This window comes from Balearica regulorum, chromosome 3 (genome assembly GCF_011004875.1).
Source record: "Balearica regulorum gibbericeps isolate bBalReg1 chromosome 3, bBalReg1.pri, whole genome shotgun sequence".
Classification (NCBI taxonomy): Eukaryota; Metazoa; Chordata; class Aves; order Gruiformes; family Gruidae; genus Balearica; species Balearica regulorum.
In genome coordinates this window covers 601063-628833 of record NC_046186.1, presented here as the reverse complement: position 1 = coordinate 628833, position 27771 = coordinate 601063, and the positions used below count along the sequence as shown (strand labels likewise).

The following is a 27771-nucleotide window of genomic DNA, read 5'->3' as shown; positions in this document are numbered from 1 at the left end:
CGAATCGTTGAGCTGCCGTACGCAGGGAAAGCGTTGGTCTGGCTGAACGCGGAGCAGCTCACCACCCAACACCGTCCCTCCTGCGACTGCCGTCCCTCCCGCCCCGTCCAGGGGATCGACGGTTGCCGTGGGCTTTTCTGTTCCTGCAGCGTTTTGGCCGGTGCTGCGATTGCAGAGCTCGGAGCAGACAGCCTTGCGTGATGGACTCCTCTGGGCTGCAGCCGTCCGTATTCTCCCTGGCAGAACAAGATTTTTCTTTGGTTTGAATTCTTTTTGTTTGTTCCGTGGCAGGCTGTGAGTACGTGCGTTCTTTGCTGGCTGAGAGAAATCTCTTGATTTCAGGCTGGTGGAAGGTTCTTACGATATTCTTCAGCAAAAGGAATGGGAACCTCTGCGTGGTGGGATTATAATTCTGGAGGTTTTATTTTGAATTCTTTCTTATTCATATGGTACATCAGTCTTGTAACGATCTTTTGACAGCATTAGTAAGCAGCTCTCGCCTGTCCCTTGGCAATGCGATATCGTACAGGTACTATGTTCTATCATCAAGTTACGGAATATCGTCGATATTTCTTTAACAATAATTTAACACCTTATAATACTTATTTCACAGTCACGGTTCCAGCAATAATGCTATTGTTCTGGGATGGAATACGGAGCATTAGTTATAATTCCTTTTATACATGAAAAAGGAGCTGAGACTTTTTTTAATGCTCAAGCTATTGATGCTGAAGCCAAACAAATTTCAGTTAGGAACCTGCATTTTATGATCCAGATAGTAATGGAACAAACCACTAAGGGAAGTTGTTGTGACTTTTTCTCTTTGATGCATTAGATCCAAACTTGTTGAAATCAGGCTTTAGACAGACCTAAATAACTTGTCTCAATGCTGGAGTAAGTGGGTGAAATTTAATTTTTTGTTTGTTTGTTTTTGTTTGTTTTTTATATGCAGGAATTCAGATTACATGGTGGAACAATCTTTATTATACTTACAATTTATGAACCATATATTATTTTTTCTTTTAGTTGAAAACGTGCAGGAGTTTGCATTTTACTGTGTGTACGTTGGATAGATCTGTGCTTATATTCTCGTCGGTCTTTATCTCTGTTCCTTCCTTTTCGATTTCCATCGCTCCTCTGCATTGCAGAGAAGTCTGAAGGCTTTAAAATCACCGATGTTTATATGGCAAATAATTAGGGACCCAGAATTTTTACAAAGGAGAGGAACTGTTCCCCCCTCTCTTGCATCCAGGCGGGACGTTGGGTGGCTGGAGCAGCCCCGCCAGAGCCATGACACCTCTCAGAGCCAGCGCTTCCACCTTGCTGCCTCCTTTCCTTTCTTACGGATTTGTGTTTCTCTTGATGAGTATTGCATTTTGAAGAGCAAGTTTTACACTTTTATATTCATTTATTCGAGGGGAAGAATGTAGTGGAATGTAAAGCGTTGCTTGTTTGTTAAAAAACTTTGCGTATGCGTCGGCGCGCATTCTGGCAGATAGGGGTGTCTGCCCCCTCACCTTCACACAGCTCAAAATGGGTTAGAGAAAAAAAAAATATTTTTAAAAATCCCCAGTCCTTTTGTAGCTGGACAATTCACCCTTGGCCGAGCTAAAAACATTTTGTGGGATAACGTACCTTGCGCCCAGGAGATGCCGGGTCACGTGGCGGCTCCGTTTCCTTAGAGACGGCGCCGTGCCGCGCGTCGGGATGCCGCGCGTCGGGATGCCAGCTCGGTGGAGGACCGGAGGGGCGTTCGCCAGGACCACAAAGGTTTGCTGGATTTGCATTCCTCGCCGTCTCGCTGCTTTAGCCTGAAAGCGTTCGCCGGGTCTTTGCGTGCCGTCGGGATGCAGGAGCGCGTCGCTAAGGCGGAGGGAACTGCTGAATGGTATTTGGAACGTAACCCTGGGCTTTGGGGGGGCCGGGGGGGGCTCTCGGGGACAGCGAGAGGGATGCTGCCGGCGCGGAGCGGCAGCGCGGCCGTGCTGTCAGGGTTTATTTGTTTCTGGGTGTTGTAAGCAGACCGTAGGAACGGCTCCGAGAGTGACGCGGTGCGGGATGTCGTGCTGATCAGCCTGGAGCCGGGAACTTCCCGAATGCTTCGGTTCCATCTTCCCTGTGAGTCATTGCTGAACAGGGCAAGAACAAAGTCATTCTGAAGTAATGCCGCACCTGAGGGCTTGTTTACCCTGGGAACTGTTAGTAATCGGGCGTTCGTACCCGTGTGACGTGTTAGTGGGAAACAGCTGAACTGACCGTGACATTTTGTCATGGTAAGGAATACGCGTATTGCGAATTACTGGAAATAAATAGGCATAATAACGAACTCCTTTTTGTGTCGGCATCTCTGAACAGTTGCTGCTATTCCGTTTACGTGCCAGAGAGAGCAGCCAGCTGAAGAATGCTCTAATGGTTTTGTTAGAGATGTTGCATACAAATAAACTGGCTATTATGTAAAAAACCAGTGAAGACTTCATTTTAAAATTGCTCAGAAACAATAGATTGTATATATTTCCCTAGGTGTTATTATAGTGTTCAGGGGTTTCTTTTCCTCAGTACTCATCTTTTTGTAAAATCTCACATATCCGTATATATTTTCAGGTTTGTGATGGGTTTTAACTTCTTAGCATGTCTCATTTGTTTCTGATCATCTTAACAGAAGCAAGCACCTTCAACTAGTTTTTAAATTACTACCAACCCTGTAAAATTAAAATAGCCTGTTCGTCATTCCTGCTGCTAAAATAGCCTAAAGCTGCAGTTTTCCAGAGGACAGAGCAAAAAGATGAAAGCTGTGGGTGCCCTCGCGGGGCGCAGGGCAGCGCAAAGCCCGGCTCAGCGACGGGGCTGTTAGCCCGGCGGTCAGAACGACTCGGGTCGGGGAACAAACCCGTGTAATCCAAACACGTTTACAATGGTTCCCTTCGGCAAGTATTTAGGCTGCCGTGTTTGGGTTATATGCCTTTAACCTAAATCGTTGTTGGATTAGACATCATTAATTATTTTTTCTGCCTTCCTTTGCATCAAGAGAGCTTTTGGCTGGTTTACTACTAAGTGGCATTAGGAAAATCAGTCACAGTAAAAAAAACAGATGTAAAAGCTGCATAAAGACACGTAGAAAACTTCGCTCAAAATTTCAAAGGGAAGCAGAGAGCACATTTCTCATTCCTAGTCCACAAATAAAAACCCACTCTTGAATAGTATAAGAACAGGAATTGCCTATTTTCTACTGTTAACAATAACAGAGAGAACAAAGGAGTAACTAGTCTGTAATATATACATGCAAATTCTCTTGGAAGTTGCTGCCGTGATTTGCACCGGAACGGGGTGGTAAGATCCAATTTAATACTACGGTTGTTGTGTTCCCTTTCGACAGGAAAAACCCATTGGCTCAGCATACCCCTGGATGTGTTTGCCCTTGGCGCTCTCGTTGGAGAAGTGTCAGCAGCTATTTTTAAACAATTCCTGATTTTTTTGTCATAAATGCGCAGTCAGAAGGTAGCGCAGTGAGGAGCTGCTGACGGTTCTTGTGCCTGGAATTTTACAAAAGTTGTGCAGAGTAGGAGTTCGGTGCCTTCCTGAAACTGCAGCCGTATACGCGATTTTAATTACAATGCAACGCTTCTTTAGAAATGTTTAAAGCCTGGAGAGCTGAAGGCGGGTCGGGGCCATGGAGGCTTTTCCGCTGGTTCGCGGCCGTTCAGGACAGCCACGACGTGTTTCCATTCCCGCGTTTGGCTCAGCTGCACAATTAACTGGTTGGCGTGTCCCGTAAAGGCACGTTACCCCCGTTTGTGGTCTGGGTTGGGTTCCCTGCTCAGAAGAGAAACTGAGTACCAGAAACCTTTACATCTCTTTTCCTTACTGAAAGTGCACTTGGACTTTAAGCAGACTTTCTTTTTTATTTGACAGTAGAAATAATGGGTAAGCGTTTCCCGCTTTTTGCTGGAGTTTTTGGGGAATTTACTGGGGCATCTCGCAGGTGACAGCAAAGCTCAAGGCTGACCCTGACTAGCTGCTTGCCCTGGCTCCCCGATGAGATGAGATGAGATGAGATGAGATGAGATGAGATGAGATGAGATGAGATGAGATGAGATGAGCCCTCGAGTAGAATAGCAGTGAGGTAAGAGGTGGCAGGAGGTTTTCGTTGCCCTGTGGCCGTCCCTATGCTTGTTGGGGAGCACGAAGCCGGTGTGGTTTTACCCGGACCGCAGCTGTACGAAGTCTTGGCACCTGCTCGGGGGCTGCTCCTCAGGACGCGGGTTCATCGCCTGTGGCAAAGTCAAGGCAACTGGTTTTTGGAAGAGCTGCGTGGTGTCATCCCCCAGCGCAATTCAGCTCTGGTCCAGCAGCAGCAAATTTCCTTTGGACGAATCGGAGGTAAATTTGTCGCGGGTTTGAATGTCTGTTTCCAGCGCAGAGTCTGTTTGTTTCTGGTGTTGCCTGTGCACGACCTGCTCGTTTCCACTAAGGCAGCACAGCGTCGCGTTCTCCAAGTCCGTGCCGTCAGCTTTGTCGCTCCGTTCATGTTCTCGCAGCTTCCAGTGCCGGCACAGCTGTATCTGCTCACTTCCACAGAAATACGAGGTTATAGCCCTTCACTCCCCGTACTCTTGCGTGAGCCGTGGTCTGCCGCAGCTCGTGCACCACTGACAGCGCAGCAGTCGCACGCACTCACTGGAGGAAACCGTTGTGCCACTGTCCCTACGCGTAGAACTGGGCTCCGTGCAAGAGCACAGACCGGACAAAACTGAGGTGCTTTGGTTCCACGTCCTGCCTGTGCTCAGAATGCCCTTTGTATTTGAAACGGAAGAAATCGAATCTGAAATAGTTTCAGAATAGAAATAGAACTCCAACAATTCTACTCTCTTTAAACTTTTCTCATTGTAGCAGCATATTTTAATTATCTGGGGTTCCTAAATGTAAAGCAGAGTAAGACTTTTAAATTATTTATAGAATCATAGGATCGTTTTGGTTGGCAAAGCCCTTTAAGATCATCGAGTCCAACCACTAACCTCACCCTGCCAAGCCCACCACTAACCCATGTCCCCAAGCACCACATCTCCACGTCTTTTCAATCCCTCCAGGGGTGGGGACTCCACCACTTCCCTGGGCAGCCTGTCCCAGGGCTTGACAACCCTTTGGGGGAAGACATTTCTCCTAATCTCCAACCTAAACCTCCCCTGGCACAACTTGAGCCCCTTCCCTCTTGTCCTATCGCTTGCTGCTTTCCATCCTTCACCTCCTCCCTTCCTTTATAAGGAGGGTGGAGGAGGTTTCTTGTTTCTTAATCCAAATTCCTACCTAAGGTTAAAAAAACCCCACAAAACCCACAAAGGAAAGATTTCATATATTTGTGGTTTGTGCACAGTACCTCTAAAAAAAAATGTTTTCTATTATCAAATATTCTCCTGCAAAAGTAGCCAGAAAGCCGCCTCTGGTTTCTAGGTGCAAGCAGCGTTCCAGCTCCGTTTCCAGCCTGCAGCTGGATTGCAGTCAGCAGTTTGAAATATTGCCCTCGAAGTCCTCCTGCCAGGAGGAATCGGAAACCTTGGGCCGGATCCTCACGGCCCGCCGAGCCATGCACGGTGCACGTCCAAACGCGGCTGCCCAAGGCACTGAGCCCTCCGGCTGCTTGGCTCTGCCCAGAGCTGCTCTCGGGGAGCTCTGCGCGGTGACGAGGGCTGCAAGCGGCCACAGCCCTGGCCGTGGGGTTTTGATGGTGCAAAGGAAAGAAAAGCCCAAAAAGAGCAAACCCTTCTTAAAATCCAGCGGGTTTATTTCTGAGGGATGGTTCACGTGCTCTGCGGCACCTTCTCACTGCGTCGTTCGCACCTTGCGTTGTGCCTGTGCAAATGCGGTCTTTTCTGAGAATTTGTCGGGCAGTACATTACACGAGGAGAACGTGCAGTGTAGTGGGGAAACACCGAGTGTTCCATGCCAGGTCATTTTGGAGGGACCCGCTCCCTGCAGCGTCTCCCGGCTGGCTGGGAGCCGTGGGAGGACCCGGCTGCTGCCAAAGCCTAATCCTGAATTTACATCTTTTGCCTCTTGCGTTTGGCTGGGAATTCTCACCTTTGTGTCCGATGGGGGTTTTGTGTCATAGGTTTGTCTTCAGTCCTTGTAAGAAATCACACAGATATATGGCAAGCAAATGTTTCCAGAACTTTTCCTGCCGTGAGGCTTTTCCCACACATTTTTGGGCAAAAGCGCTCAAAGCATACACACAGATGTCACTACAATTATTTCCTAATTCATGAAGTCCAAGTGAATCACCGCAGACATTTAACCTGAACCACAAATACTATCGAGATCAGACGATCTCTTTGAATTACTTCCTGTGCAAAACAACAAACTCAGGTATTTTATAAGAAGCATTAAAGTTTCCAGCAGGAAGAGGGTGCCGGAGCCGTGGGAGCAGTTCTTGCACTTCACTGCACTTTGGTCCTTGCACTTTCTGCTCTTTGGAGTTTGTTATGTCTTTGTTTGTCTACTGCAGTTTGGGTTTATTAGAAATAAGTCAAATTTGTACATAGGTTGCCATCAGATCACCACATAATTGTCTGCTAAGTAGGAGGTTTGGAACTCCGATTCTCTCTGTGGAAGGCGTGTGTTCCAGCTTTTGGTTGTTCTGCGGTTCTCTGCCGAACCATCCCTGCTTTCCAGCCTCCCTCTTGAGCTCTGGTTCCTAAAGCCGAGTGTAATTCCGTTCCTATTCTTAGAGAGCCGAATGCAGCCCGAAGCCCCGCGGCCCCAGAAGGTGCCCACCTACCCAGCACGGGGCTATCGCCTCTGGCTGTTTTGCTCCAGCATCTCCCCAGGGATGTGCTCAGCGACTGCCATGAACCCTCGTGCCCTTTGCAGTCATGTTCCCAAGACGAAGTCTGTTTGTGTCCCCAGCCTGTTAATTCTGTGTGAAAAGGGGTGATTCTAGCACCCCCTTCTTTGCTTTCTGGTGCAAACGTTTATTTTTCATTATCAGCTATCGCATTTTTAAATAGGTTCTCCTTTTCTTCCTGGGTCTGCCTCCAGTGCCTCCTATTGAACAGACGTATTGATCTTATATTCTACTTACTCAGCCATATAGTCAGAGGAAAGAGGCAGCAGGAGATCATTATTTAGATTTGAATAATAAATAATGAGCCTTAGTTATGGTTTTGGTTATATATAATACACTGTACAAAAGAAGTCATTCTTTTTTTCCGCCTACTTAATGATAGTTTTTGAGTACTTAGAGGATAAGAGTTCACACAGCAAATAACAGTAAAAGAATCACCCGCTTAAAGAGTAGAGCAAATCTGTTCGGCAGAGAGAACATTGGTGAGAACGCTCACCCGTGTAGTGCTCCCTGTTTCCAGGCGTGTGGCGTGACCCACTAACGTCGGAGCTGATGGATTGCAAAGCCAGGAGGCATCTGACACAATTAACTTCCAGAATTGTTTCAGGTAGTTGTTGAGCTCGTCAGGCACGTGGAGTAGAATAGCAAGGACAATGTTTAAGAAAGAAGCCTGAAAGCATTTTCACCTAATCTTACTGCGAAGTAGTGCTGTGGGCCGCTGCTGAAGCCATGTGAAGCTTCAGTGCCCCGCAGCATTCCACACTACCCCGTCGGCTCCCTTCTCCTTTCACGTAACGAACGTCGGTATCGCGGTCAGCCCGTTACTGCCCCAGTGTCCTTCCCGTTTGCACACAAGCTCTGCAGTACGTCCCAACGTGTTCTTTGAAAGCACGTTCTCTTGCCTAGCGTGGGTTAAAGCTTTCGCTTTTAGACGTGCTTTAACCTGGACCTGTTTTGGTTAGATAATAGCCAGCGCTGGTGTGAAGTCAGGCCTGAAAGGCCATTGCGAAGAGCACGAACCCTCTCTGTTCTGGTCTTCCCAGCTGCTTGCTCACCACTTGCCTCCTGAGCAAGGTTTATAATCCTAGAATCATGGAATATCTCAAGTTGGAAGGGACCCATAGGGGTCATCGAGTCCAGGTCCTGTGATGCTAGTGAGTACCGTGGTGCAGCCTGCTCTGGTTCTGCAGATCATCCCAGCGCAGACTGATCAAAACCTCTGGTGAAGAAAGGAAAGGCTGCCTGATTCGGGATGAGGTATGTGAGGGTAGGTGAACACTGGCATCGCCTGCTCAGAGGGGTGGTGGGGTCTCCATCCTTGGAGATACTGGGAACCCAACTGGGCAACTGGCTCTGGCTCATCCAGTTGGGGCAGGGAGGTTGGACTGGGTCATCTCAAGAGATGCCTTCCAACCTTAGCGATTCTGTCATCTGAAATACCCGATTGCAGGAACCAGCTTCCAGGTGCTGGGGGCTGGGTAATCCAGCAGTGCCAAAAATCATCAGTGAACTTGTGATTGTGAGTTCCTTGGCTGCCACCACCGATGCCGGGGTTTTGCCTGGATCGTTGCTGCTGATCAAACAGCATCCTCTGGCAGATTCAGGGCAGGGGGTGACAGGACAAGAGGGAATGACTTTAAACTAAAAGAGGGGAGATGGAGATGGAATGTGAGGCAGCAATCCTTCCCTGGGAGGGTGCTGAGGCCCTGGCCCAGGGTGCCCAGAGAAGCTGTGGCTGCCCCTGGCTCCCTGGCAGTGTTCAAGGCCAGGTTGGATGGGGCTTTGGGCAACCTGGGCTAGTGGAGGGTGTCCCTGCCCATGGCAGGGGTGGCACTGGATGGGCTGGGAGGTCCCTGCCCACCCAAACCAGCCTGGGATTCAATGATTCCTGGTTAAATGCTGTGTGGCTTTGATATCAGAGGAAGAACTGAAGAGGCAAAGTCAAAGGAATAAGCCTTCGATCAAGTCCCAGTGCTGCGTATACTGTTAATTTGAATGTGCCTGGGACTGTTCTTTGCCAGTGAAGCCAGCTGGCTCTGAACCGTCACATCCATGCTGTTCATCTTTCTTACCTTCCAGAAGAGTCTGGCCACATCTGAACTGCTTGCTGGAGTCATTCCTGGCTCCTGCTAACTCGCAAACTACTCCCAGGGATTGTCTGGGAGAGAGCTATTCGACCCACGCCAAAACTGCGCTAGGGTCTGCTAACAATTAAAACGTGCAGATGATCCCGTTCCAGGACGTTGGAGGACTCCCTGGCACTCTTTCATTTACTAACATAAGTGGGGCCAAACTGGCTCTGGATCAGGCCATCAAACTACGTTCTTGAAGATTTGCAGGACATAAACCGTAGGAACAGTTCGAAACTGAGGCATGCTGGAGTGGGCTCTGAATCTTTGACTCGGTAAATGGTATCTCCCGGTTGTTTTTGGAGAATTTGCAATGCAAGGTGAGGGGAGATTTCGATTGTATTATCAATATAGAGCATTTTGCATGTGGTAAAATGGCTTTATCCTCTTTCACTGGGGAGGACACTAACCATTCCCTTACTCCCTTGAACCTTCTCCCCCCACTCCACCCTTCCTTCTGGTCATTTAGATCCAATGATCACCTTGCCAGAGCAAGTAGACTTGTACAGCTGCTGACACTAGACCTCAATGGCCTGGAAACGCTTTCTTTTCACACTTGTGTCTTGTGCCTTGTTGTCCTATTGCGGTGTCTGGCATCTTACCAGGCAGGGGAGAGACACTGTTCTCCTTAGAGCCACCCCGTGTCCTTGCACCACGCTGAACGTGTACCAAAGCTGGTCTTGTGTGTGACAGATGGGAGGATTTCAAACAGGAGAAGTGGTGAGATTCTCAGGCTAAGTGCATTTCAGGTGTTTGTCGCTGTATCTGTCTTCCTTGGCCACTGCTGGGGAGGGTCGTCAGTCAGCTAGTGAAACAAAGAATCCCAGAACCCCCGACTGGTTTGGGTGGGCAGGGCCCCCACAGCCCATCCGGTGCCACCCCTGCCATGGGCAGGGACACCCTCCACTAGCCCAGGTTGCCCAAAGCCCCATCCAACCTGGCCTTGAACACTGCCAGGGAGCCAGGGGCAGCCACAGCTTCTCTGGGCACCCTGGGCCAGGGCCTCAGCACCCTCCCAGGGAAGGATTGCTGCCTCCCATCCCATCTCCATCTCCCCTCCTGCAGCTTCAGGCCATTCCCCTTGGCCTGTCACTCCCTGCCCTTGTCAACAGCCCCTGCTTTAGTCAATCTCCTTTAATCAATCTCCTCAAAATCTCCTTTATACACTAGCCTGGAAGAGTATGTCCTCCTTTGGCTTTTGGATTATTATAGAGTAAAATTGGCTGGAAAGGAAGCTTAAAAACAAAACAGTAGCACTAGATCCTGTATCTCATCATCTTAAAGATAAACAAGACCTGCTAGAATAACAGGAAGCACAGGCAACCCACTGATCATCTTTGGTATGAATAATGTGCATGGTGTCCCAGTAAAATAAATGACATATCATCCCAGCATCGAGCGTAATAATGCCTTTACTGGTGTTGATGAACCTACCAGTCTATGCATAACGACAGAAACATGCACCTGCTCCTTCTGGCAAACAAACCAGCAAGTTTCTGAGTATCAAAACCACATTCCCTGCTTTGTTAAATGTACTAGTTATCATCTGTGAAAAGGTCCCGGTTTCTCATAAATCAGTACTATAACAGCATTAACTGAGAGGCAGTCACCACACTGATGTGCCACAGGGCAGTAGCAATATGATAGCCAGCTCCTGGTGGTAACATCAACCTCCTTTAGAAGGGATATTGCCTCATCCGTATTTGCATCCGGACAATGAAGGGACAAGATAATCTGTTCATACATCTCGGTAAAACACTCTCTCTTCTTGCGGAGGTACCAGAATTGCCATTGCCTCTTCCAGGTTGGTGTCTCAATGGGATTCTTCCACATTAGACTGCCCTTTCTGGTTGACCTGGTCTAGAACTGCCGGTCCTCGCACACAAACCCTGCCTAACTGGAGCTGCGATACATGTCCCCACCCTGAGAACTCCCCTTCAGGAGCCATCCCAGCCTGCCGATGACCAGAAATCGCTGCTGAGTCTTTTCTCAGTCCTTCTGCGATAGTAGGACCATCGTTAAGTCAGAATAAGCAGTGGTGGGTCATTTGTGGTTTGGCGTTGTGTGAAGCAAGGACAAGGAGGGAGCACTGGTCCTGAAGTTCCTCAGCCAAGTGGTGCATTAAGAAGCAAAGAGCAGTGCTGCAGAGGATCCCATGGAAAAACGAGCCGTTTCTGCCACAACGTGCTGGAGCACAAGTCCTAGTGTGGCTTGAGCTGGTGACTGTAAGAGCAGTGATGTACGTTCCCGTCAGTGTTAGCACTAAGCTTGCAAAGTAAGGGAGGGAGAATGGGCTCTGTCCACGTCTGCGCTTTGAGATGTGAGGTGATGTTGGGAGAAGTAATAACTTCACATGCACACAGTCCTCAACGTAGAATACCACAGCGTGCTCACGCCCCCAGTATTTAGGTTGTTGTGAGCTTGTGATAGCAGTACGTAATAGTCCAGGATTACTGGAATTTGGCCTGAGCTCTGGTTAGTATGATAAACTGGTGTAGTGTCCTCAGCGACATGGCCTCAGATGTGGATGCAGTTCATAGAATCGTCGAGGTTGGAAAACCCCTTTAAGATCACCAAGTCCAACCACTAACCTCACCCTGCCAAGCCCACCACTAACCCATGTCCCCAAGCACCACATCTCCACGTCTTTTCAATCCCTCCAGGGGTGGGGACTCCACCACTTCCCTGGGCAGCCTGTCCCAGGCCTTGACAACCCTTTGGGGGAAGACATTTCTCCTAATCTCCAACCTAAACCTCCCCTGGCACAACTTGAGCCCGTTCCCTCTTGTCCTATCGCTTGTTACTTGGGAGAAGAGACCGACCCCACCTGGCTACACCCTCCTTCCAGGTAGTTGTAGAGAGTGAGCAGGGCTCCCCTCAGCCTCCTGTTCTCCAGGCTCAACACCCCCAGTTCCCTCAGCCGCTCCCATCAGACTTGTGCTCCAGACCCTGCACCACGTGCTTGCCCTTCTCTGGACACGCTCCAGCACCTCAATGTCCTTCTGGTAGTGAGTTGTTGGCTCATGAGAGTTTAGTGTGTGCTTCCACCCCGAACCGAACAGCATTCCTTGAGCGAGTGTCAGTACAAGTTTGATGTGCGCCATGATGTACAGATTGCCAAAGCATGGAAGCTGAGGAAGGACAGCGTCGTGATTTGACTGGTGGTATCTGTGATGTGTCGTATTGATGCGTGCATGTATTGAGCAAAGTGTGTTTTTGCAACCTTATGTTTAACTAATCAAAACCTTGTATATGGAGTTACCCAACTGGGGTTACCAGCAAGCAGCTTTGTTTTCCAAAGAGGGGTGAGGGAGAGGTCATCTCTTTTATTAAATCAGCTGCCGTAACAGGAAAGAAGCACTTTGGGTTTGGGGGCACAGCCTTGCTTCTGTCACTTCCAGCCATCACAGCATTTCTCTTTCTGGGTGGCACTGCTGACAGACAGGACTGTGCTTACTGCGTGTAACTTCAGTCGTCAGTACTCTTTGGAGGAATCTTTTTGGTCTCCTGAGAACCAAAGCTAAGGCGGAGCAGGTAACGTCATTGTGCTATTACCAAAAGGTATTGACGTAGTTCTTCCAGGTGCAAGGTGTGAGAAAAGCAGGTCACGCTTCTGTTGCTCTGAATCCTTCCTGGTACAATAGAAAGAGATCAGGTTTTAGGTGGTTCGTGGGAATCTCCCACCGGACTTCCAGGCGGCTGTTTGGGCATTTCTTTGCCATGCGATACAAAGCAAGAGTTATATTAAATCAGGCTGCGCTTTGTAGCCAATGCCTGTCTCACCTGGAGGGGAGCGCTAAGCAGAACAGGTTACTCGTCTGTGGTGTTAGGAACAAACGACGCTAATGAGTTTGGATGACCGGCACTTCCTGAGCTGCTGTACGAGAAGCGGTACGGCTCCCGGGGGAGGCATCCCGCTGCCCTGGGTTCTGTGTCGCAGACGAGCGAGCAGACTGCCGTGCCAGCTGGGAGGGTCCGTTCACACCTACGTTTCATCAGCCGTTGATTATCATTTATGGTGGGGTTTTTCAGTTAATAATCAGAACTAGGATTCCCTAGGGATTCGGTTGCTATTCCTTTGGTAGAGCCCCTCTGTTTAACTTCATACCAGTCTCTCTTACAATATCAAGGTCTTGACTACGCTGTCTGCTACCTGCAACGCCAGCCTGCCTGGCACCTAGCAGTGGTTGCTGTTAGCCTTTACCTACAAACATCCACAAAACTATCTGGTTTCCTCTAGATCTCCCCTTAAAAGTCCATCAGCATGCCTGTGGAAAAAAAAAAAATAATAATAATAGACTATGGTCAACCACTCTCTGCAGTGAGATGTAACATCAGTATAATTTTTCAGTTTCATATATCTAATGTAGCTGTCTGCCTTTGGTTTGTGGCCACCTTCTCTGTCGGTCCGGTTTTAGTTGTAATCTTTGTAATTGTCTTTGCACAAAGAAACAGCCTGACCTGTGAGCGGGGCTCCAAGCAGCGCCAAAGAGGCTGATAATAGCATATGTTATAAAATCGTACCAGTTTAAAACTTTTTGGGTTATAGAGCAAAACTTAGCTATAAAGTTAGCAAATACATAGCTGTTCAGTTTGTATCTGTGTAAATGCAATAGCTACAGTTTTAGAAAAAAATGACAAAAAAGGCTGATGGATATCGTGCAGTTATCATCAACCTGGGCTAGTGGAGGGTGTCCCTGCCCATGGCAGGGGTGGCGCTGGATGGGCTGGGAGGTCCCTGCCCACCCAAACCAGTCTGGGATTCGATGGTCTCCGTTAATTCCATCCCTAATTAAAACATAGCTTAATTCCAGGCATTATTCTATGATAATTAAAGCGATACTGGCAGTTATTACAGTGCTAATCGGTACACCTGAAAAATACTGCCTTTTTGTTGTATGTGATGCACACACTGGTTGTTACTCACCAAACGCTGGATAAAGGTAGGAAATGTTATCCGTTACATGTTTGCCACGGATACACTTTTAACTTGTGCTGCTGGAAATCCTTACCTGGCTCGGGACCCTTCAGACCCTGCTTCATTGTCCTTCCTGAAATTTCTCAAATTTCAGAATTTCAAGTGTCAGTCATCGACTTCAGACTCATCAATTCCAGATCCAACTGACAGCGCATTCTTTCTTTTTTCTATTTTCCTTTTTTTTTTAATTGGCTGCTGTGACAGCCCCTAACCCTCAAGAGCAGATTGCTTTTCCTGAGCTCTGCGTTTTCCGAGTCTCTGTGGTCTGATGGAAGCAAATAAATCATGTTGATTTGCTGCACGTCAGCAATCTCAGCCGCAAGAAGTGTTTAGAGCGGAAGGCGGTTGGGTAAATTTTGTTTACTGTGGCTTTTTTGCAAAAGTCCCTTTACAGGCTGATTGTCCAGCACAGCAAAAAGTCTCAAGACTTAGTTCCTTTTACTTGTTGAGTTTTTAGACTTCTGAGGTCGCAGAATTGTCCTGGATTTGTTCTGTAACTTCATCAACCAAGTCCGAAAGAAGACAAGCAAGTCATCAGACCTAGGTTTAATTGTGCTTTTCCTCAGAACGCACAATGATTGATTGTCCTGCTTAGGAAGACTGTTGACACAAAAAGCAGGGACTAATCTGTTTCTTGTTTCTCATTTTTAGACAAGGTTACTCTCATACTTAGACAAGATTACTGAGAATAGATGTGAGAGCAACTGCAGTTACATCTGGATCTCATAGGTTTTACTACAGGTAGGAGACAGTAGTTAATAAGAGTAAATGCTAGAGGTAGAGAGCAGTCAAGATCTTTGCTGATTTTATTAGAATTACGGCAATTACCCATAAAAGCTTGTTGACGTGTTTAGGAAGATGATGGGGAAATCTAAGAACAGAATATCATCCATCCTGGGACTAAGGATGTTCGGTCCAATGTCTTGTTTCCAGTAGGAGCCAAAAGTGGACACGTAGTGAGAGAGTTGGTCATGGCAGAAGAGACAGAGGTAATATTCATACATAAATATGTTTTGAAAAAATAAAGGAAGACGAAGACAAGTGCCTGGGCTGGAAAGCGCAAACCTGTGATACCTTCTATAAAGATGATTTAAGGTGTTTTAGCTTCAGAATTAACTTTATGACATTTGTGTAAAAAAGATATTTAAAAAAAATCGTGTGGGCGAGTACATTGTTTAAAATGTCTTCCAGGTGATGACGTAGCTTCAAACCAGATGGGTTGTTCTGTCAAGCCTTTACTCTTTCCGCCCCAGATCTGTGGTGAACGCAGAGGACTCTCAAGCCCTCTCCACCTCTGTGTGCTGACAGCATCTCCAGGGCTGCGCGATGCTCCGGTTCGTGACGAGCGTGCAGTCCCTGGTGAAGCCCAGGGTTAACCGAAGTACCCAAAGCTGAGTTTTTCTCCTCCCTGTCCCTGGCCAGAGGAGCACGCCATCGCTAGGTGCTTCTCCCCAGCACAAGTGTAAGACGAGTCCCGGCCCTTTGAACCGCCGGTGCTGTTATTTCCTAAGTAGTTTCCAGGTCTGGTTGTAGGAATAGTTATAGGAGTTTCTGACATGGTGGCTGAACAAGCTAGCACCTACTGCAGTGCTAACCAGCAGTGAATGAAGTAAAATAAGCATTTTAGTGTTGCAAAGGACACTCTCGTCTTAAGCTACTAAAAGTTTATGCAATATACACCTGGGAGCTCCCGTGTGGAATGGCAATAAAGATTGCCGACGTCTTGATTTATGCCCCAGCTCAGGCGGAGCTCTGGCCTCCCAGCCGCTGGGCTAATGTCACTTTTTGTGGGCATCGTGAAAAAAGAGAATCTGAGGAGTTTGATTCCTCAGCTGCTGTGGCTGCCACGTTTGTCCCAGCTCCCCGGTGTCTGAAAGATTTCTCTTATTTCACTGCTTGTTTTCGGTACGTTTCTCCCCAGGAGCACCCTAGGCTGGTTAAATACACCTTAAGTACCAGATCAGTTAAACCTGAAAACTTTAACCAAGCAAAACAGAAGTTTTGCAAGAAAGTCGTAAGCTGTTTGTGCTGTACATGGATGTCCCTTAGCTGTTTTACTGTCTCTGCCAGCGATGGTCTGGGGTTCCTCCTGCCGCAGGCATCCTATAGACACGTTTTCTGGTGGGATCATCACAGAGGCAGAAAAGCTGATTCAAGAATATTTGTCATTTTTTCTGTTATGTCAATAGGTTGTAGCAGATGCCAACTATCATGAGCATCCTGGGGAGGGGGGGTGGAATTCCAGCACGAGAAGTTTTGGTAGATAAGGGTGACCTGCACTGAAAGTCCCAGGTTTATTAAAGCAGCTCTTACCACTCCAGTGGTTTTGTGGACATGGTTACAGCATCCTCCAGATTTCAGGAACAATAGGATTTTTCTGTCACGGTTATACAAGAAACTATAGTGCCGTTTTGACAGAGTTACAGTTTTTTGAGAAGATATTCCCCAAAAATGTATCAATGGCCTCCAGAAATTCTCTGGACTGAGAAAGGCTTTCTTGTGCATAATAAAGAAGATGAAATTGTGCAATTAGAAATCTTTTAACCAGATGGTCGTATTTAATTTTTTTCTTTGCCTTTATCACTGTCAGCAAGGATTTAGCTGGAAAGTTAAGGACACTGGTACATACAGAACTGGACCGAGCCTGTGGAAATGTCTCGTAGTGATACTAAAACCAGATTGCAAATGGGGAATTACATCCATCTTCTTATTAGAAGAGTCATATAAAAGCAATGCTGTAATAAAATAAAGAGTTATCCTTGACTTACAATAGTAGACCCACGTGGGAGAACTTCTGTGGGATAATGGAAAATGTGGCCTCATGTAAAATTTGTTGTTTAAAGTAAAATTAATTCTGTGAAAACTCATGCTGCCTGTTGTATACATCCCGTGGACTGTATATGTGTGCCGTCCTCTTGGTCTATATGTTCCGTATGCCCGCCATGCCGTCGTTAGAGGGGGCGCGCCTGGGCTGCCGTGCCTCCGAAGCACTTTGCTGGGACCTTGCTTCATCCCTTCCACCGACGTGCAATGCCATACGGTTCGTTTAATTTCCGTTCCGTGCAATTATGAGGAGCACCAAGGTGGTATTTGTTGTGTCTAGGAGTGCGGTGCACACTGCGTCTAAGTGCGCGTGGCAGGAGAACGCAACGCTGGCGAGCGAATCTTTAGGGAAAAAGGAGTTTTGCAGTGGAGATGTGGACAGAGCGTTCCTCACAGGCGGTCGAGAAGAATTAAGTAGGGAGATAGAGGGGCAGAGGGAAACCGCTGTTAATTAACTGCTCGTTACCACAGGATGTGTTTGTATTTTCACTAGCAAAATTAATGGCTTCCAAACGTACCGTGGCGTGGCATGTCCATCTGCTTTCCAGCCCGTTACAATCCTATTTCTGCTTTTTCATACAGTGAGAAGTTCCTTTTCCAAAGGAACACGTTCATTAAATATCTAATGAGCAAATCATTTCTTGGCATAATGTTACATTTAGAACAACATTAGCATTAAAACACGCAGCACAGTTATTTCTGGGCAAACCTGTCCTGAGCGAGGACTGAGAGCTGCAGTGCTCCATGAGAAGGAACGCAGTCAGACCTACAGGGAATATATTCCTTGTGATTTATATGTTTGACACCCAGGTGATTTTTTTTTACTGGTTGGTTGATTCTGCGGATTACTGGGCTCTGAAAACTGTCAACTGAAATAAGCTAGTGAGTCTGAAGGCGATTCTAGCAAGGAGCTGGCCCCACGCGGCCGCGCTGGCGATGTCAGGGGAGGCAAAGGCTGCCAAACGCCTTCCACACCGTCGTGCCGTAGACGGCTGAAGTTGCCAAGAATTAATGTCGGTATTAGCTGCAGTAAGCCTTACCAAAAGAGAATGCTAAGCTGGTGGCAAAGACAAACCTATGAAGAATTGAATCCGTGTTCCAGGAAGGTACGCAGGGAAGTGTGGCATCCCTCTCCGTTAGGGCTGCTGAGTCCTGCGTTGTCTGTGTCCAAATCGAGCTTTCGTCTGCGCACAGACAGCCCTGCGCATTTTTGCAAGTCGCATTTTAAAGGATGGTGGATGTATTTGGATATCACTGGAGGGTGAACGTGGGCAAATATTGATTCTGTGATGGCAGCTGCTGTAGTTGTTGTCTCCCCACGGCTTGGATCCACCGGCAGAGCTGTCTGGGGACATCCCGTGTCCTCCCACGCCCCGCACAACCACAAGCACACGGAGCCCGGGTGGCCGTGGCAGCGGGAAACTTTCGGGTTTGAAAACACAAATAACGGGAGCATCAGTCCAGGGGTGTATTTCCTGGGGCAGTAAGGAGCACAAGGCTCTATCGATTTGGTTTTTCCAGCTCACTTTAAGTTATTAAAATAAAAACCAAACGGATGGTGTATGTGGTGGTTGTATGAATGATTGCTTGTTATGACAAATCTTTGCCCAATTTCTTTGAACATTTCAAATAATTGCCCTAATTTGAATGGTTCCTTGCTTGAACCACTAGACAGTGCCAAAGGTCAGTTAAGTGATCAGAAACATTAGTTTTATCTTCATTTCAGTGTAACACATGAATTGTGAAAAGCAAGTAGACTAGAGTAGACCAAGCTCTTCGAGGACCGTTGGGCAAAGCAATTGCTGCTGCTGCTGGGACGCGACGCTGTCCCCGAGCGCGGTGATGTCCTTTCCCTAGTGTTGGGTTGTTTCCTTTTCCATTTGTTTGATCTCTGACTGGAATGAACATTTCTGTTTCAGTCCTCCTCGGCCTCTGGCTAACATGAACGACACCATGGTGACCCACATGTCCTCTGGAGCACCTACACCAACAAAAAGGTATGCACGCCGTACTGTATGGGTTGTTTATTTCTGTGAGAGGTAAAAAAATGCAGAGTATAGATTTTGTATCACTAGGACTCTTCTAATAGATTTCAGGTAACACTGCCACTTGAAAGTGGCTACGCAGCATTTGTAATATAAGGGATTGTTTGCAGTGCTTCGTTTTGCTCTCTCTGAAATTTTCTTTTATTGGAATAGATCGTATTTATTACACGAGCATGACTGAAGAAATATCTAAAGAGTGCTGAAGAGATTGTTTTTCTTTTTAAATAGAGCATTACTTCCCAAGCTGTTCTGAGAAAGGCTGGTCTTGTTGTATCATAGGCTCCTCTGCTTACAAAGGAGAGCAATTCTGTTCTGCTGGAAACATTTTGCATCACGCGTATACTGCCATGCCGTTGCCAACGCTTGTTCTCCACGCCAAACACAGTTGAGCTGCCAAAGTTCTTTCGAGTTGCCCATGGCTACTGGAGGCATTTAGGTTTGAGTTGAATTTGGGGGTACATTTACTGAGTTATATATATGTAAATTACTGTATGGATGTACGTATGTAAACATGCAAAAAACTAGTTGACTCCAGTATTTGCACTTTTCTTTCTTGTTAAGATATGCTAGGGAGAATAGCAAGGTGGTTCACTGGAGCCTTCACTTGTCCAAAGCTGTGAATGAGTAAATGTTCCCTACGGGGAATGAGACTGAACTGTCACTATTGCAGTGACAAGGTGGTACTCAAGAGGCAAGCCAGAGCCCTCATTTTCAGCAGCAGTCCTTCAAACGGAACTAAGCAAAACCCATGTACTTTCCTTCTACTTTGCAAGACCAAAAAAAAATCAGTTGTGCATGCAGGTTTGAACTGGCTACGTTAAAATTATTTCAAAGTCTGTCTATAAATTGTCCCCTGTAGTGGCTACAAACACTACACAATATGCAGTACGCTGTATGACTTCAAATATGGGATGTGTTGGAGTCCCCATCACTGGAGGCTTTCCAGATGCAATTGGACAAGGTGCTAGATAGTCTTAACTAGGCTACCTTTCCCACCAAAGGCTGGACCAGATCATCTTGCGAGGTGCCTTCCAACCTGGGCTGTTCTGTGGTTCTATGAAGTGTTCCTTATTCTGTGCAATACGCCTTTTGCTGAATTAGAAGCGAAGAGGCTGAGAGAGCAGATTGTCAAAGGCAGTGCCTTATAGAGTATCCACGTAGGCAGTCCTTAAGCACATGACCTGTAGCATCTTCTCGTTTATTGAGTTGCAAGCAACCTTGTGGGCAAGGTCTTTTTCTTTGTCTCTGCTTTTAACCTCTGTTGGGGGTCCAAATTTGTTTGCTGTAGTGCAGACAACGATCGTCTTCAAATCTCTGTCAGAGAAGATCCTGCTGTAGGCACACGTCCTCTGTGCTCACAAGTTTGAAACATTGCCTGAGTAGCAAAGTCTGCAAGGTTCTCCTGCAGCCTCCTCACCCTCCTGCATAAAAGGTCTTACAGAATGGAATGGTACAACCCTCAGTCAGTTCTGGCTCAGGAGCAACAGTTAATTTGGGTAGTGATCACCTAGTTCCATAGTTTCTACTGCTTTATTTAACCAGTTTTTCCCAAGCTTAATCCAAACTGGATAATTTACATTTAAAAAATCTCTAATTCCACAGTCACCAAGACCATCTCACCTGTCTGGTAGGTTGAGCTTCTTGATGCCACCCAGTGGTGTTCTGGCTCACCAGCCTTTCACCTCTTGCCAGTACATGAAGAGTTTCTGTGCTGGTCAGTGGGCAATAGGTGCCTTTTTGTCTCAGGGAATAATGGAGTCCCAGGAACTGTTCATTCCTCTGCTTCTTTCCACTTGGAGATTCCTTTCTTTCTCAGATTGTGTCTACTGTGTTACCTATAAATATCATGTCTGATCTAGAAGAAGAGGACAGAGTGAAACTTGAGTCAAGATTATCCACAGCAAGTATCTCTGCTTTTTTTGCTTTGCATAACGCCAGGAGACAGATTCACAGAAAATATAAGCTTAGCACTGAGCGTTCTGCAGGATGGTCTCGGATGGAGGAGGTGAAGCAATCCTCCACAGGTACGCTTTTCAGTTGCTGCTGTAGTTCAAGCACACGGGAACAAATACTGTACTGCTAAAAGAGCAAATGAGAAAATGAAACGAGTATTGGCTTTATTGCCAAGTACCAGTTTTGATCCTTAAGTACATTTTACCTAAGGGAACACTTTTTTTTTTTTTTCTCATGTCAACATCCAGAAACTCATTCAGGATACATCTTTTAGATTGTAATCTGCCAGTAATGCTTCTGTTCTTCTGCAGGCAGGGCCTAGCCTACCTATTCCCTTAACTGGAGAAGGGGGACACCATAGAAAATGCTAGGAAAATACCGTATCAGGCACTAATCCAAAATAAGAAGAGGGCTGGATATTACGACTTGACCCTTCAAATTGTTTTCTTGGCCATGTAGACCTTACAATACACTGCCGAGATGAGGAATAGCAGAACAGCATTTTTGTATGGGATAAGGAAGGGAAAGAAAATCAACAGCTTATGGTAAGTAGGTATTAGAAGGTAAAGTAGTGTTGAATGGTAACGCTAATTAGATTATGACAAGACCTCTACATTGCCAGGGGTTTTAAGGGTACAAGAGTTTCATGCCGATATTGTATCCGGTCACCCATGATGACAAGTAGCAGATACTTAGCTAGGATTATAAGCAGCAAGTCATTAAGTCAAAGCAGTAAGTCAAATTTTGCTCTTGGTTTTTGCACTTGCTCCCATCTTGCAGCCTTCATCAGTTTACTTCCTGATTTGCAGTATATATAGAGACCACTGCTTCGTAAATCCAGCATCCACAAGTGAGTCCTACAACTATGACCTGTTTAAGAAAGCTCTTCCTTTTTTGTTCTAAAATTCACCTTCTTCGTGCTATTGAAGGTTGTATATATCCCACCTGCTTCTAGCCTAAGAGTCCTCATCCACTTAGTTTTTCCTTGCACAGAAAGTAATCTGTAATTTGGATGAAGCTCGTTGTCCTTATCACAACCTCTTCTTCTTTTGACATTTCTTTTTGGTGCGGGATGACCAGAACCACACCTGATAGTCAAATCTAAGCCCACTTTGGTGCTCCAGTCCCATATTCTTCTGCTTGTGTGAATTGCAGGGATCCACCTACCTCTTGTGAGCAGAGACTGTCCCAAAGGCATGCAACTAAAGAAATCTCTCTCTTCTCTGATGTGGGCAGGGATATGCTGATCACAAGAATCCCAGAAATATTGGATGTAGAAACTGCAGTGGTCAAGGGAAACATAAATAGCTTTTCCACAGTGCTACCATGATTAGTATTTTGACTAATGAGGACAGGATAGAATCGACAACAGGGCTTTAGAATCAGCAACATCCTTTGGCTTGGAGCATTCTTGTATTTATAAAGGAGCAAGGTCTCTCTTCTGTCTGTTGTCCAAGACAAGGTCAGGTAGACCGAAGATAATTCAGAAATAAAGATTTGAGAAATTAGACCTGTTTGGACTTAGGGCATGTCATCTGCCTCTATGTACCCTACAACTGTCAACTACCAAGATTTGCTTAAAAAGTTCCTCGTGAGAATCAGTTATCATTTGCTAACTGAGACCTCATACATCTGCAGAAGGGATGCGAGTGAGATTATCAAGAAAGCCTGGATGGTAACAAAAATGGCAAGACAGGCTACTTCAGCTGTTGGGGCCAATCCTTGGTCACAGTTGATTGCAAGCAGCTCCTGTTGTGAAAAATATGCAAGTAACTATTGATGGCTTCCCATTTAAAAGCACAGAACTTTTCTGTACTCTGATAAATAAGCTGTTTCCTCAGCGATTCAAAGGCTGCACTGAGGTAACTCAGGATGAAGACCTCTATAGCACATATACTTTACAGGTACCATCCCCAGCAAAGGCTAAGAAAAGAAGATGGAATAAACATGGAATAAACACCAAAGAAATGACCTGATTCTGCAAAATGATCATTGGTGTCATTCTTTGTGCACAGTTTGCTCTTCTTGAGAGGCGAGACATTCACAGAACTGTGGAGTGGCACTAGACCAGGCCAGAACGCATCTCTAGAAAGCCGAAATCATCTTACTTTCAAGTGTCATCTTCCGTCAGGCATCGTGAGAACTCACAGGCGGCAAATACGTGGTAGATGCCGTCGTCTGTGAGCGCCGTACCTGTATTAGTACCTGCCTCTTACCAAGGTTCTGGCTCATCCCTCTTCAAGGATCCCACTTTCAGAATTCTGTTAGGCGAAGTTACCTCATCTAGCAGATTCTGCAAGAGTTCATGGGAGGAGGCTGCTTCTCTCTATACTTGCTTATTCCAAAGAAGGAAAGGGGTATTTAGCTTTTCCTGGACCTGGGGGGAACGGACAGGCTCCTCAGGTTCAGGTAGTAATGTTTGCCTCCATCATTCCAGCTCCTCAGGCTCTCAGCTTGCAGAACGCATACTTCTCCATAACCACTCAACAAGCCCCTGGGGATCTACCTGAGGCTCGCAGTGGGACCCAAACACATCTCTGGAAAGGTATTGTCATTCAGACCCTGCTTAGTGCCTTTGTTCTTTGCAAAATGTCTAGTCGTGGTGGCTACGTATGCCTGCCCAAGTCTGACCAGGGTTGGTTTGGTTTTAATCACAGAATAATGAGAAATAGAGGTCTTCATCAGAGCTTCCCCGCTCAGCTGAGGTTCTACAAGGAGCGATCGGTGAAAGCCATTTCAGACTGTAGCAGTTGTATGATCCAAACTGTTTCTGTCTCTGCAAGGCTTACCTGCTGGCGTTACTGAGCTGAACTACACTGACAAGCACTTCTAAAGTAGCATAGCTTATCTTAATCAGGCCGTGTCCACACATACCAAAGAAATGCTGCTTACCAGGTTTTACTTGATACTGCTAAAACTTTGGCTCAGGTCAAGAATACATATTTCAAAAAGAATATGGAAACACTGCAAAATTAATTAAAGCAGAGCAACAGAAAAGCTGGAAATGTGATGCTGAAGGAGCATTATCTGTTCAGTTTATTAGGGAAGGTAGAGATGTGGCTTGATTGGTAGGTTACAAATACGCATGGAAATCCATCCAGCAGCAGGGGTTTTAGCCTTGCATGGAAGGACACCGCAAGGTCCACTGACTTCTGCACAGCCTCTGCAAGCGGCCGGACCGGACAGTTACTGAGTCTGGGCGTTTAGAGCAAGCGCGGAAAGTAAAAGCCTTGGCTCTTGCCTCAGCCTGAAAGAGCTTGTATTTGTCTCGGCATACACCTGTCCACACAGGGTGTGCTGTTTCCAAGTATTGTGAGACGTTTGGTGTGGTGACTGAGCCACTGAATACACTGGAGTGTTGTCAGTTCGTGTGTCATCGAGTTTGCCAGGGGCATAGGAGCGCACATCTGCATCGTCTTTGTGTCCTCCATTCCTGTAAACCTGGAAAATGTACAGGGGTCATAGTCAATGAAGGAGGAGAAATGAGTTTTTCCCCCTTTGAAAACTTCTTATATTTCTGTTTTGCCAGTTCACATATGTCTGATTGCAGTGTTTTCCCCAAGATTTATTCCTATCGCTCTAGGTTAATCCATGATATAAAAGATCATCACTGACTCAAACTGAGGCCTCGCTTCCCTGGCCAGAGGCACCACCACATCTCGGCGGCAGGAGATAAAGACGGCAGGGTCACTGAGGTTGCTTCGTGTGAGCTGAACAGGGCTCGGAGCCGCATTTTAATGTGCTGAAGCTCTCAAACTGGCCACTTCTCAGTGCCTTGGCTTCTCTTTGAAAGCTGAATTTGTTCCTAAAATTGAGTGTATTTTGTACACCTGGAATAAATGATGGATGAAAATGTTAGAGGTTACCTGTTTGCCTGTCTGTGGATGCCAAACTCGTCCTGCAAACAGGAAGGATAGGGCTCGGTCCCTCTTTCAGTGTCCTCAGAGCTGAAAAAGAACGAACGGGCGTCAGCAAAGCACAATGGCATTTGCCAGAAATAGATTTGATTTCTCTGGTACTGATATTACAGTATGAGCCAAAGGTAGTGTCCTGCCTAAAGCCTTCTGAAGAGCATTTTACATTTCTTCCTACCTTCATCAAACTTTCTTCCTTCACACTAAAATATTTCAGCTTCCACCCGTAGATTAATCCAAGAGTCAGGTTTTTGTTTTGCTTTGCTTCCTTTCCCCAAAAGTTGGAGCAAATTTATTTGAAGGTGCAGTTGGAAGGGATAGTACATGGGTACCTGTACTTGATTTTGTTGGAAGAAGAGAACTGCTGCTGCAATTTTTTAATTGTATCCACATACTATTAGGAAGTTGCTGTTTACAGGGTTTCCTGTAGATATAGATATAGACATAGATATAGACATAGACATAGATATAGATATAGATTTAGATATAGATATAGATATAGCTGTCTGGGCAGTATAGCTAACGCAGAACCTCAGTGAAGTCCATACTGATTAATGTATATGGCTTAAAAAGCCTTTTTCATGTGCTTCCTAGTTATGTTTTTAACAAGAGAAGGAATTTAGTCATAATAGTGAATTGCACTAGATTATTTGTGAAAACCGGCCTTGTTCCAGTTGTAATCTGTTTGTCACGGTGGGGTGTGGGTCTCTCTGGGAGGCACACAGGTTTCCTGCGTTGTCCCCAGGCTTCCACGTGACCGGAGCTAGTGCAGAGCCCAGCCGTGGGCTGTGGCTCCATACTGACCTCCGCAAAAAAACAGTTAAGCCAGAGCGCATCCGGAAAATGCATGGAAGAGAGCCTGAAATCAGTAACTCCTGCTGTGGGACAACGAGAGACTTCTCTAGCTTCTGCTTGACAGCTCTGGCCTTGAGAAACCAAGGCACCGGTTTGGCTCCCAGCCGCAGAGCAGGCCGTCCTCAGTGTGGGGCGTCCTGGGGGAAGAAAGGCTGTCACCAGCAGGTCAAGGGAGGGGGGTCTGCCCCTCTGCTCCGCTCTGCTGAGACCCCCCTGCAGTGCTGCGTCCAGCTCGGGGGTCCCCAGCACAAGAAGGACATGGAGCTGTTGGAGCCAGGCCAGAGGAGGCCATGGAGATGCTGCGAGGGCTGGAGCACCTCTGCTCTGGAGACCTCAGGCTGAGAGAGTTGGGCTGGTTCAGCCTGGAGAAGAGAAGGCTGCGGGGAGACCTTGGAGCCCCTTCCAGTCCCTGCAGGGGCTCCAGGAAAGCTGGAGAGGGGCTGGTGCCAAGGGCAGGGAGGGACAGGCCAAGGGGAATGGCCTGAAGCTGCAGGAGGGGAGATGGAGATGGGATGGGAGGCAGCAATCCTTCCCTGGGAGGGTGCTGAGGCCCTGGCCCAGGGTGCCCAGAGAAGCTGTGGCTGCCCCTGGCTCCCTGGCAGTGTTCAAGGCCAGGTTGGATGGGGCTTTGGGCAACCTGGGCTAGTGGAGGGTGTCCCTGCCCATGGCAGGGGTGGCACTGGGTGGGCTGGGAGGTCCCTGCCCACCCAAACCAGTTGGGGATTCTGTGATGTGATGATCCTCATGATGGTTCCCTCCATGTGTTGCACAAGGGCAGGATGGTTGCCAGCTGCACTGCGGAGCTTCTTGCTCTTCCAGGACACAGTGAACGCCACCATTCAGCAGCGGCAGAGCAGGATGGAAACCTCTTTTTGTGATTTCCTGCTGTTAAAAACACAAAAATAATCTCCCTTTGGCAACTGTTTTGTTGGGAATAAGACTGAGCTGGATGAACAGGATTTTCATGCCTGAGCTCACTTTTTTTGTGAACTGAAAAGTGAAAAACAAACAAACCAGAGGAGCCCTCGCCAACGCTCCTCTTCAGTCCGTGCACATCTCTCAGAGGAACCTCCAGCATTTCCAGCCTCCTCATCCTCTGCTTTCAGTGGGCAAATATCCAGAGGGGCAATGAACTCTTCAGATCCAGCATTTCAGTAACTGCACGTTGCACGAGGCAGGGAGCTTTCTGTCGTCTCTGAAATGCTGCGGACAGAATGAGGTCAGAGAAAGTTTTTTTCTAGTAAGCAGGGAGTTGTGGGAACAGAAGCGTAGCTATGGCCACGCGCAGCTGTGGGGTTTTTTTCACATTCACATATGTGACATTGACATTTTGATATTTTTCATCTTGCAAAATGTAAGTTTCCAGATGAAAAACCCCGACTGATTCAATGGCATGTTGGCATTTGATAGTGTTGTGTCGGACGTGGCAGACAGATGTTCCGTACGTTTCTTGGGGCGATTTCAATGCACCCTTGCCTGCATTTGTTACCTATGATACAACAACACACAGGATTTCTCTGATCTTTACAGCCAACGCACCTTTCTAAATAAATGGAGATGATTATGTCTCTTCTGTGAGGCTAGGCCAGGCCCAGTAAATGTTATTTGGTTTAGCTGATTTATCTTAAATTACTTCAGGACTAGGGTTTTTTTTCCTCCTGCTGTGGTCAGTGTGCGCTATTCTCCTTTCAGTAACTCTGTTCCCAAAGACAGCCTGTCCTCAATTAGGCTAATGACGAGTATTTCCCTCTTTAAACACCCTTCTACATCGCTTGGTTTCTCAGCAGCTGTGGTCAGTCTGGAGGTTGTGCAGCATCTTCCACATTGCAGATCCACGTCAGAATTTAAATGCATTGTGTTTCAGTGTTGTTAATGTATATACTGTGTGAAAAGACAGATGGATCCTTCTCTGTTTTTCCCTAAAGGCTCGTATCTGTCTCTGTCACCATTATAGCCCCTATAAATGTCCCTTGGACTGAGAAGGGTCTTTAAAATAGAAGTCCTTGCCACCAGCCTATGAAAGCAGTCACCGTGTTTGCTACCTGTAATACAACAAAATATTGCAGTCTTTTTTTTCTGGTCTCTGCAGCTAAGGAGCCCGGAGGCTATAGACATTACATTTGGTCAGGTGAAACGTGTTCTTACAGCCTACAAACAGTTATTTGCAACTTAAGAACTGCAGTTGAAAGGGATATGATGTCACCTGCCTAGACAACATCCCAAACCCTTCTGGTTTCCT

General features: G+C 46.8%; 1 protein-coding gene across 17 annotated transcripts in view; it reads left to right on the top strand.

Moving 5' to 3' along the window:
• Nucleotides 1-27771, top strand: part of DTNB (dystrobrevin beta) — a 205684-nt gene that overhangs the window by 83896 nt on the left and 94017 nt on the right. For 14 of the 17 annotated variants that reach the window (XM_075750223.1, XM_075750225.1, XM_075750222.1 and 11 more), the window contains one exon: nucleotides 18685-18762. The exons of the other annotated variants lie outside the window; for them this stretch is intronic. In XM_075750223.1, coding sequence (XP_075606338.1) covers nucleotides 18685-18762 — 78 coding nt within the window. The remainder of the gene's footprint in view (nucleotides 1-18684; nucleotides 18763-27771) is intronic. 17 annotated transcript variants of the gene reach the window in all.